The 12,058-nt window shown below is 33.8% G+C and overlaps 1 protein-coding gene across 4 annotated transcripts in view; it reads left to right on the plus strand.

Moving 5' to 3' along the window:
- The first annotated feature begins 878 nt into the window (after positions 1–878).
- Positions 879–12,058, plus strand: part of LOC105328226 (carnitine O-palmitoyltransferase 1, liver isoform) — a 32,181-nt gene continuing 21,001 nt past the window's right edge. For 3 of the 4 annotated variants that reach the window (XM_034477348.2, XM_066070471.1, XM_066070472.1), the window contains exons 1-10: positions 3,685–3,838; positions 6,522–6,696; positions 7,311–7,447; positions 8,184–8,358; positions 8,802–8,903; positions 9,148–9,363; positions 9,908–10,015; positions 10,484–10,568; positions 11,204–11,318; positions 11,684–11,840. In XM_034477348.2, coding sequence (XP_034333239.2) covers positions 6,556–6,696; positions 7,311–7,447; positions 8,184–8,358; positions 8,802–8,903; positions 9,148–9,363; positions 9,908–10,015; positions 10,484–10,568; positions 11,204–11,318; positions 11,684–11,840 — 1,236 coding nt within the window. In that variant the 5' untranslated portion in view covers positions 3,685–3,838; positions 6,522–6,555. Of the gene's footprint in view, positions 1,033–3,684; positions 3,839–6,521; positions 6,697–7,310; positions 7,448–8,183; positions 8,359–8,801; positions 8,904–9,147; positions 9,364–9,907; positions 10,016–10,483; positions 10,569–11,203; positions 11,319–11,683; positions 11,841–12,058 lie in introns of those variants that run through there. The other variant, XM_034477347.2, reaches the window with a different exon arrangement.

A 12,058-nucleotide genomic window follows, 5' to 3' on the forward strand; every position in this document is an offset into this window, starting at 1 on the left:
CACTTTTTTGGCAAAACAGTAGCATCTACCTTGTACATGTATTAGAACTTTTATATTTTTTAATATAAAAGTCCATTCACAGTATTATTGCAAGTTTACATGTACTTGAAAGTGGGTATTTTTTCTTCACCCAGTCACAACTGTTGTACATGTTGTTTTTTATTCAAAGAAAGTTCATGTTTTGTCACTGGAAAATTTTATAGATTTTTGTTTACTCCCACTAGTCTCATTGCTGCTATAAAGTTTTAAAAAAAGTTTTTATTGAAATTTTTGAATTCTGTGTAATAAATTAATCATGCACTTTTTAATGTCCCTGTGTGGCTTAATTTACAAGAATTAAACCCTTCAGTTCATTATTGTTATTTTTTGTTAATAAACATTTATATTTTTACTACTGACTGATTAAGTATGAAAATGCAAACTAAATGAAAACGAATTTATAGATAAAATATTTTATTTTGCAAAACATCTTACATATGTGACTGTGATATTAAATAAATGTAAAACAAGTTGATTTCTGTGTTTTTCTTTAATTATGGAATATTGCAACGTCTAGAATGTCTTTTACATCGTAAGAATATAGATACATGTATATTTAACCTTCTGATTTTCTAAAAATCATTATTCAAAAAGAATTATTAAGCCTTCATTAAAATGGGTTCTCATCTTTATACAGATTATATATTCCTAAACGAAATAGGATATTTTGTTTTATTTGTGTTATCTATCTTAAGAAAAAACATTTAATTCGAATAAACAGCACCAACCAACAAGGCAATATCTACGATTTGCTCCGTGTGCGTCGAGAATAACACGCGGAAATAAAATGTTCATCTGGTTTCAACTTTAGACTTTAGCTTTAGGTCAAACAGACGTTTGAACGTCGAAATCTGTATTATGAAAAACACTCAAGTGATTACCGTGACGTCACAAGATCCGTTGAGGGACAACTGGGCCGTGTAGTCTCGTCAAAACGCTGAGTTGCAGTGACGAGAGGTGATCTTGTGATCTTGCGAACAAAATAGATCAAAGGTAAATGAGCAGATCAACAAAATTGTTTTAGCGTTTTAGAAATTCATTTCATTAGTGGTTCACATTGATGCTCTTCACCGACAACCACTTGACATAGAAAGCACTCGTCTGCTTCATGGAAATGTTATACATGAAGAAGACGATCTTTGAATCTTTCACTGGATTGATCTGTAGTGATCTGTTACTCTCTAAGTTTGATCGATTAGTGAAACACATACTTTTCTCGCTAAGTAAGATATATATGGCAATGCATATCATTTAGTCATTGAGCTTGCTGTGGGCCAGTCGGCTTGTTTACACTGCAAAGTCAAAGTTGTAGGAAAGCATGTTTAGTGATGGAAAGGAGATTTTTAGAAGGTATTTAACATTGGGAAGACATCTTAAGAGGCAGATAACGAAGTCAATTGTAAAGGGGGAGAGACTGAATGAAGCGGGGGTTGGGGGGGGGGGGGGGGGGTTACAACCACTCCCCCCTTTCAATTTTTAGAGGAGACTACTTATTTATCTTGATATTTTTAAAAACAGTATCAAATTTATTTTCAAGCATTTGAAGGGGTCTGACATTTGGTGTTTTCATTTTTTTTTTTAGGTTTTAAGGTTCTCCGACCCTCGATCAGCCTCTTTTTATAAAAAAATGTTATTCGTTATTCAAACTTTACAAATGAAATGAAATTCATTTTGGTGGTATCCATGCATTTTACAAAGTTATCGCAAATTTGCCCATGATAAATATAGTGGAATTAATACAAAATTTTTAACAGGTACTATATTAGTGCATCAGTGGCTCAAAATTTCTTTACCATAACCTATATGTGGTTACTGTTGATCTCTTGGACCAACTAATCCAAGCATTTCATTGAATAACTGATCGTAATATTAACACAAGAAGGCTAATTAAAATTTTCTATGTTTAACAGTTAAAGGCAGATTTATCATGTTTATGGTACAAATAAAAAAAATCCAGATACATGTACTAGAATAGAGTTATCCAACATGCATGGCAGAGGATCGTAGATTGTTAAAAGTATTGAAGATACTAGATAGTACCGGTAAGATAGCAAGATATCTATCACCTGGACTTAGAGAAAGAAAGTGAGAGAGAGAGAGAGAGAGAGAGAGAGAGAGAGAGAGAATGAATTATATCCATTTAGGGTGTCATGCAACAGATACATCCTTCAACAAGTTGATTACAGAAATTGTTACAGATTTATTTGTAATCTGTCAGGTGTGCTTTCGGAGTTGTCACATTAGATATATATGAAATCAATAATTTCATGCGTCGTACAGTTTCATGTATTTGTAACAATGTAATTCCCTTGTATGAACGTATTTAATGTTATTTCATTTTGATGTTTTCTTGATCCTTCTAGTACTGCATGTACATAACATAATCTTGTATATTATGGGCAAGAAATAAAAAAGTTCATGTAATTTGTACCTATTACAGGTAGATGAATATGCATACCTGTATTATTTGTTTAAACTTAGTGTATATTTGTTGACTGTCTGTCATTGTGACTGACATGTCTACCAGTACACTATCTGGTGAACGATATGTAATGGACAGATATAAAGTGTTTTCTGAACAGTTAGGGTGAATAACACACCTGGAAAAAGTAATTCAAATGAACAGTTAATTATTTGATTATTAAAGTTATGATGATAAATAAATTGTACATATATCAAGTAAGTGAAAAATTTGCAGTTTGGAAATACAAAATGAAATCAATATCTAAAAATTACAATTCAGTAAGTAACAACAAAAGCCACAGGGGGATTTGAAATTGGGTTCATATGGACCACAAGCCTGACTCTTTATCCACTCGACTATGGAGTAAGTTATATGTTTGCCATCGATAAAATCCTTTTAATATAACAAAATGTCGTTTCGATCAGAGGTCTACCATTTTGAGATGATGTGTTATGTGGCACCTTAGATTATACATATAAATATTAAGCAGTATGTATTCACAAGGCTGATGCACAATTCTATAGATCTGTAGACCTGTTGATCCTTTTGGTGCTTGCTGGTGGCTTGCTAACTTAGACCATCACTTTAAATTAAGTTGATTCTTATTTTTGTTGAAATTTTTGACCATTTATTAATAAGGTAAAAAGGAGGGTTTTTTGTTTGTTGTGTGATGTAAAAGGATGTCATACACAAAATGTAGTTTCTGTTAACTTACGTCAATTTTTAAAAAAAAAATCAAACTTTAAACCTTTCTAATGGAACAATAACTTTTTTTTTCTCTTTGGCTCAATATTATATATTACAAGTTCATTGATATTGATCCGTATGATTAAGAAAGAGGCACTAAAAAAGTTAATGAGAGTAAATTTATTCTGCTCTAATTTGAAAACTGCTTTGCTGGTTTAGTTTTTAAATAGTATACATACCGGTACTTGTAATAAATGAATGCCTCTTAAAAGGTAATTTATGTACATGTATATTGTCAACTTTGTTCGAGACTTGAAAAGTCACCATAGGTTGACTGTAAATATTTGAAATTACGAAATACTTCATAAGATAAGCTAAATTTAAATACATATACTAGAATTGGTAAGTTTAATGCATGTAGTGGGATTTAAATCCCTGAAGGTTGATCGTTATATTTGAATAATTCCCCCATGGGGCACCTCTCTCAGGTGTAATGTGTTGGACTTTGGACCCTTACCTTTTAGTGCTGTGCTAAGTTAGTAAGTTTTGATCAGTTGGCATGCAGCTACAGCCAGTGTATACATGATCTCGTGCAGAGGACAACAATAACAAACTCACGTTCTTTTGATGCAGTGAAATTAATTAACTGTATGTATGAAGTATTGATTATAAAGTTATTTTTAATTTTATTTTCAATTAATTCCTAAGGTTTTCTTGGTTTTTGATGGGTTTTTTTTAATGCAATATGAAAATCAATATGATAAAATTTCTTACAATGTTGAACTGATATTCAAATTTGCTAAAATTGACAAGTGCCAAAATTTGAGAAAAATTATAAGATTCAATATGAATAAATACTTCTTGGAACCTAGGTTATCTGATGTTATACCACATTTATTTTCTTACTTTGCTACATGAAATTTATTCTGCTATGTGACTTAAGTTGATATTTTGTAAATTAACTACAAATTTAGTAACGATTATTATAATTAGACAAGATATAGGTCAAATGATCATGTACTTGACTTGTTACTGTGTCATAAATGTTTACCATACAAAGCAGTCATGCTTAACAAAGCATGTCATGTTGATCAGCTGTTTATGTTTGACCTACTTATTGCCCGTCCCGTGGGGCCCCAGCTCTCCCAGCTGACTCTATCCAGGTGTAAACAAAGGGACTAAAAGTGTTTGCCTTGCTTTATTGGAGGTGTGTAGTATTTTTGAAGTAAGAACAATTAAGAGAGTGGACAATGTATGACACTGGGTCTTGTGTTGTTTCATTTGTGGTTATTAATTGACTTAAAATCATTTCATTTAATGGGACACATGCAGGCAATTTTAACACTTTTTTTGTTTTTGTTTTTTCTCTCCGGGTCCTCCGGCTTCTTCCCTCACCAATGACCCCCTCGCGCTAACATCCGTGCCAACGAGAGATATTAATATAAATTGTAGAACTTGCTTATCAATCGTTGTAAAATAAATGAAGTTCAGTTTTTAACACTTTTTTAAAGAATTTGAAAAATTCAAATGAAATACTGTTAGTGTAGCTAGAGGTAGGAGAGAGAATCTGTTCATCTAAAATATTACAACAGTTTTCTGACCAAATAATGGCAGTCCTAAACAATTCATTTTAATTACATGCTTATTAATGATTTTAATTAGTACTTATTCATAAAGCTGTATGGGTTGCAGTATTTAGAAATTGTGGACTTTCTCTCTTGATTAATAGCTATTGCAGCCTGACTTAAACTTTTGATATACTTAGTTATAGATCTTGTAGTTACACAGAAGGACCAAACTATGCTCAAAGTGGTAATAAATAATATGTGGAAGAGTAAACCATTTAGATAAAAACTTCTTGACTGATTGTTGTTGGAAACTGTGTTGAAAAGCAGGAATGATATCTCTGAGAGAGAGAGAGAGAGAGAGAGAGAGAGAGAGAGAGAGAGAGAGAGAGAGAGAGAGAGAGAGAGAGAGTTTAAACATTTTTGGTGTTTGAGAAAGGGGGCTGTTAGATTGATCAGGTTATTTAGGAAATAATGCACTGGAGGATGCGTTAGTTTTATTAAATTATGCTCACAGTTTGAATGCTTGAGATTGCCCTAGTATGGTTGAATGCATATGAATACCAGGTAAGTGCTCTGTAAATGACGTACATCCCGGATTTTCTAATTTTTAGACATTTGTTGTAGGAGTTCATTTACCGCTACTCTATTTGGTTTACATGTTGCTTTATACATTGATGTCGTAAGGAATGCATGGTTAGCCCCTTTAGTCTAAAACTTCTTCTCTTCTGATTAAGTCATTGTAAGTAAAGTAATGAGATGGATTGAGGTTTTCTCATGTTTACCATTACTGGATGTCAAAAGATCAAATATTGGAAACTGTCTACATGATGACTGCATGCATAGTCAAAATATACCAGTAATTAGAATTTTCATTCATTAACTTGTGTGATTAATATTGTAAGCTTTTCTGAGTATTTCACGTTGAGTGCTTCATTGCGTGCATAAATGTAAAAGTAGTAGTTTATCAAAATATTTTAAATTTTCTTTCTCGGGAGGATGTACCGGTATGTAGACTATCCTGTAGCTACAGGTCAGTCTAGCCCTCTGACTACCGGTAGTTCCCATTGTAATATGTAATATACAAGGTTTACCTTTATAGTGGTATTGACTGATACATTTATCGCACATGTTGAATTAATGTGCTCTTTTGTCTCATGTTGGAAAACAAAGAGATGTTTAAACTTTGTAAACAGTGAGTTCTTGTCCTATACAATCTTATCTAAAATGTTTAAATTAACTAAATTATTGCAAAATCAGGTGATCTTGAAGATTTTGTAATGGCCTTGCTTAATTGTTTATTATACTGAGCAGTACACTGTTAATTGATTATATGGAAAAAATATATTAACTTGTAATTAGCAAAAATATTCAATTTAAAAAAAAAAGGAGTAGGATAATTATTTAAAAGAAAAAGTGCTCAGTGATTATATACCGGTACTTATGAAAGTTGAAATTAAGTGAACGTTGTGAGTCCTAGGAGTGTTGACAACAAACTATATACAACTATATTTACAAGTGCTTTGAGGAGAAATACCTACATTTATCCATGTGTAGTGATATGAATTTAAATATATACCTGCATGGATGAATACTGATGAACATTAAATGCTGATAGACATTATATATTCATTTACAACCCTCTGATGTGTCACTTGCATTACCGACCTGTACCATACTTTAATATTATGTCATCATGTGTATACTTTACAGGTGTACATAACCAAAATTACCTATACATGTTAATATTATGTACTTAATTACAGGTGATAGTACCAGAGATCCCTTGCTGTCACTACTATGGCTGAAGCCCACTCGGCCGTGGCCTTCACCTTCTCGGTCACTCATGAGGGGGTCAATGTGGACGTCAACCATGAGGCCCTCAAGGCCGTCTTCAAGAGTGGTCTACGGTCCATCAAGAAGTCCATGGGGAGGATCAAGGTACTTTATTAACTTAAAAACCTGTGCAGGTAACATGCAGTGGTTGTCATGACCTTAATATTGATTAATTTAAATCAGTAGACACTGCCATCACCAGCATTGTAAATTACTCATTTAGATCTTTTATATTTATGTTGTTTTATTTACTAATTAATGAAAGCAACCCTCCAGTAATTTCTTGAAAATTGTTATGTGTCATGCTAAAAAAAAATTGATAAAATATTTTTGAGTAGTCTGTGTTTAGCTTATTTTTTTTCCCTGCATGGCCAAACATTTGAAATCCTAAACTGCTTAGCAGCATATGGCAGTTTGTTTAACCAGGAAGTTATTTTTTTGCACATTTAACCAGTTTTAAACACTCAGAGACACAATAGAGATGCAAAAACAAGTAGAGCAGCTGCAGATGTATAAATGTAGCTTATAATGAAAAATATTAGGGAAAATGAATCAAGTTAAAATCATGAAAAAAGGAACCTTTAAAAAATTTCAATTTTTAAAAACCCCAAATTCACATTTCCCCCCATCCCCACGCCAATCACCATATAAATCCATTGGTATGGGAACTTGAGAGCCGTGATCCTAATATGAGCTTTTGTTTGATGTGTATTAAACAGAACCAGATGAAGAATGGTGTGTACCCTGCATCCCCCATGAGCTGGCTGTTTGTGCTGACATTCGTGCTGGCCTTCATCCTGGCTGGAGTGGACCCTTCCTTTGGGATGATTGGCTGGATCAAGACCCACTTCCCCTGGTATGTACTCACTGGTACCAAAGTCAACGCAGGACTTGGGGGTTTTAAATCCATGGTTACTGGTATATTCATTAGCTTGACCTTCTATAAACTTTAACAACCAGACATATTTCTGTAGAGAGTCCGTATCAAACCTCATAAGCCTTTTGTTCTGTCAATACACGTGTAACAAGAACATTCCCTTTGTAAATTTTTTGAAGAAAAAATTTTATCCAATGAAAAAAAGATGTTAGGGCTGCCATGTTGCTGTCTGTAAGTTGCTGCATGCTCACCATCTACAGACATAGAAGCAGGAATCATATTTTAGCCAATGACAGCACATCATTTTAATTAAGTCTCAGGCAAATCAAATAGACCAAGTCAGAATTCATTATGAGTGAAATGACAGCAATGCAACATTCTTTTTCATTGGAGTTTCTATTGCATATTTTGTAAAGATAAATGGTTGCCTGTCAGCAAATTTTCTTGCATTGATTTTTTTTGTCAGCTCAGATAATGTATAGTTACAAAGAAATTACTCTGGAAAACAAAAGTATGTCTTAAGTAAATCAGTATCATTTATCTACCTGAATATACTGAATTGATGATCAATCAAAATTAATCTGAAAAGAGGAGGGGGGTAATTCATCTTCATTTGAATGTGCATATGTACTCTTGTATAAATTGAACATATAAGAAAAAGATGAGGTCCAAAGAAGGGTACATTCCATGAAGAGTTTTTATCTGTGGTATTCAGGTTGAGTAGTGCCTCTCCATTGGTGTCCTATTATGGGAGCTGCATCGTGTTTGCTACACTGGTCTGGCTGGCCAAGGCCTTTATCTGGAAGTACACCCTACGCCTGCTCCTCAACTATCACAGCTGGATGTACGAGAGTCGCGGACCAATGTCACTCAAAACCAAACTCTGGCTGGTGGGTTTCCCATCTGAATTGTACATGTATATGAATTTCTGGTCTGTCAGGAAATATTAGATAGACTCATCTAAAACTTTGCAACAGAAAAACAAATTGTATGATCATTGTGAATTAATGTGTAGTGCATGAACAGTTTTACTGTTGAAAGAATTAAAAATGTACCTACATGCTTATTGTTTTGAACTCAACTCTAGCTTGTAAGATTTATTTCACTGATTGAAATTAGATTTTAATTAATGATTAATATATCTTTTTATATGTGCTCAAAATTGTAAAACAAAATAAAGCTGTGGAAACTATGCAAATAGAATGTACAGAGGTTTGTTCAACAGAGCAACTATTTGCCAAATATTTCTGTAAATATAATGTACATGTATACATCAATTAATGTTTAACCATATTTTTCTGTCAATGTTTTTCTTTTTTTCATCTATTTATAGGTAACTGTTAAACTGATGGGTGGTAGAAAACCCATGCTGATGAGTTACCAGTTCTCTCTGCCAAAGCTGTCTGTGCCAAGTATTCATGACACCATGAACAGGGTATGCATGCAGCATCTTCTTAATCATATTTCTCAAACTTGCTCTTTGATAAGCAATGTATTTTTGATGAAGTACATTTGTAGAATTTCATATTGAATTTCCTGCATGAAAACATGTACATGTAAATCTTTTTTCTTTTGATTGTAATATTGACTTTATGAAATGGAAATGAATTTTCTGTTATCTGCTAAGATTACCATGCTTCAGAATGAATGAAGTAAATGCAGACTTGACCTCATTTCAGTACCTTACCTCAGTCCAACCGTTATTGGACGAGGAGAAATATTCCAGAATGGAGAAGTTGGCTAGAGAGTTTGAGGATGGCATCGGCAAAAAACTGCAGCGCTACCTGGTGTTGAAGTCGTACTGGGCCACAAACTACGTGTCTGATTGGTGGGAGGACTACGTCTACCTCAGTGGCCGGTCTCCCCTCATGATCAACAGCAACTTCTATGCAGTGGTACGCTGTCCATATTAAAAATACAATTATAGACTAAGATAGAGTTCATAGGCATTTAAAAATTATCCATTAGCCCCTATTATATATATACTTCCAAACTTTAATTTTTGGGGTGAAATTTTTACATAATATGGTTATAGTAATTTTTGTAGGAAACTTTAGTTTTTAAGGAAGTGCTAAAACAGCAACAACTTTTTAAAAAAAATTCAAAGAGGATCATGCAGAAAGAGTTTGGTTATTTTGCTCTGAATTCAAGGACAACTTTTTGTTGTAGCTTAGAGAAATTGAAGTCAAAATAACAACTTTTTTTTCTATAAAATAATTATCATGATCTTGAACAATTCAACATTTTTTTTGGTCAAATTGTTAGATTTGCTTAATTGTAATATTTTTATGATTCTACGTGACAATTGGAAAAGCTTTTGTAAACAGTCAAAGAGTCAAAGTAATATACTAAGTCTGCTGTTATGAGTTTGTGAAGTAAATTGCATGGGGTTAAAATGTTACTTTGTGTACTATCGAGAGTTTGTCATCTGTTTTGCAGGATGCTGTCTTCATCAACCCCACCTCCAGACAGGCCTCACGGGCAGCCAACATCATTTATGCCATGTTGTTGTACAGGCGGGAGCTGGAGAGGGAGGAACTCAACCCAGTGAGTGCTTAAATAAAACTGCAAACAGTAATAGAGCAGTCAGCCTCATTATCATGCAGTATATATTAAGAAAGTTTCTCATCTTGATTTTATCTGAAGCATTATTTTGTAAAACAATGATATATGAGCAGGGTTGTCTCTAAAAATTGAAGTAGAAGGAAGAAATTAAAAAAGTACCGGTACAAGGGGGTCTGGGGGTCTTGCTTATAGCTACATTGTGTTTGAAATGCAATAATAGCCAGGTAATTAAGGCATTATAGGTGAGAGAATTCCCGGGGTCTTGGAGACAACCCTGTATGAGTGATGGGAAAAAGATGTATAACTTCCTTACTATATAGCTGATAATAGTCTCTGAGATTGCCTCATTTATAATTTGCAATGTATAAGTGAGCTTCGTGGTGGACTGCCTTAAAATTGAGATTGCCTTATTTGTTAACTCACATTGTACAGTGATTGTTTGAATTGTAGATTTTATTGAACAAAACTGTACCACTGTGCTCAGCTCAATATGAACGTCAATTCCAAACCACACGTGTTCCTGGACTCGAGAAAGGTAATGGTTTTCTTTATTTCTATATACTGTATACAGGGAAATATTCATCCCTGTTTAATTTAAGTCCCTTTCGCCCTTGCTGTCAGCAGGCAAATTTAAGACTGGGCGAATTCAAATGTTTCTATGAATTGTCTCTCTTTACACACAACTTTTCTGGGCAAATTTAAGATGGGGCGAAACTGTTTGCAATTGTAAAAGGGCGAAAATTACAAGGGGCAAAAATAATCCTGTATACAGATATTAATATACACCTTTTATTTAGTATATTTTGAAACATAGTCTTTAAGTCCTATAAATGAAATATTTTAAATTGAATGAAGAACATGTAGTTGTAATCATTTAATTTCATGGAGGCCATTTTTTGTGGATTGTTCATGGGGATGTAATTTTGTGGATGCCTCTGTTTTCAGTTTCATTAAGAAAGATAACTCTTTCTAAATTTGTTTTTGTTTAAGGTGAAAATTTGTGGGGGAGGGCTACTCACGAATACCACAAAAATTAAGCCACCAAAAATTCTAATGATTCTACAGTAATACCCACTAGTGACTTCTGCTTGGGAATCTTGATATAGTTTATTGTATGTGTACATGTAGCCTATAACGTGTTTTTACACCAATACTTGTGTTGTGTTGTAGACAAGCTTGTACACTATAAGGACAGCAATCACATTGCGGTGTACCACAAAGGCAGATATTTCAAGGTGTACATCTACTTCAGAGGACAACTGTTGAAACCTGTGGAAATCGAAAAGTAAATTTACTTCATCGTCATTTATACACTGTAATAACTTTGTTTTAAGAGTCATTTATAGATTAGAGCAACTAATCAGCCAACCCAATATTCAGAAATGAAATTACATGTAGTAGCTACCAATTCTATTGATTTAGTAATGACTGGGGTTTGGGGTTAATTGTGCTGTTGTGTATTTCAAATGCATTCATTAAATTCACAAATAGGATGATCAGATATGTCTGATCTATACGAAAAATGCTTGAGATTTGACCAAAAAAATTAAGTATGGTATGAGGTAGATTAGATTGTTAAGTCCAATCAATTTACATGTACATGTAACAAGCAGAATTCATTTGTTATTCAATGACTGCTCCTCTGTGTAGGACAATCCAGCAGATCTTAGACGATGACTCAGAGCCTGCCCCCGGGGAGGAGCATCTGGCTGCCCTGACCGCCGGGGACAGAGTTCCCTGGTACCACGCCAGAGAGGAGTACTTCAGGAAGGGCAAGAACAAGGCTTCCCTGGATGCTGTAGAAAAGGTCAGAACAGTCGGCCATCTTAATTTGGGGGTTTCATTATTTAGATAAAATAGAATTATTATAAGAAAGGGTAAAAATAAATATTGAAATACACCTTGATATACCATGTGCATTGATTCATGTCAGTAATGTGTTCATTATTTGCCACAAATCAATAACCAACATGGACAATATTGGAAAAGTAGCACACACTTTGTCATACAAGCTTAATACATGTA

Source organism: Magallana gigas, chromosome 9, assembly GCF_963853765.1.
Source record: "Magallana gigas chromosome 9, xbMagGiga1.1, whole genome shotgun sequence".
NCBI classification, from domain to species: domain Eukaryota; kingdom Metazoa; phylum Mollusca; class Bivalvia; order Ostreida; family Ostreidae; genus Magallana; species Magallana gigas.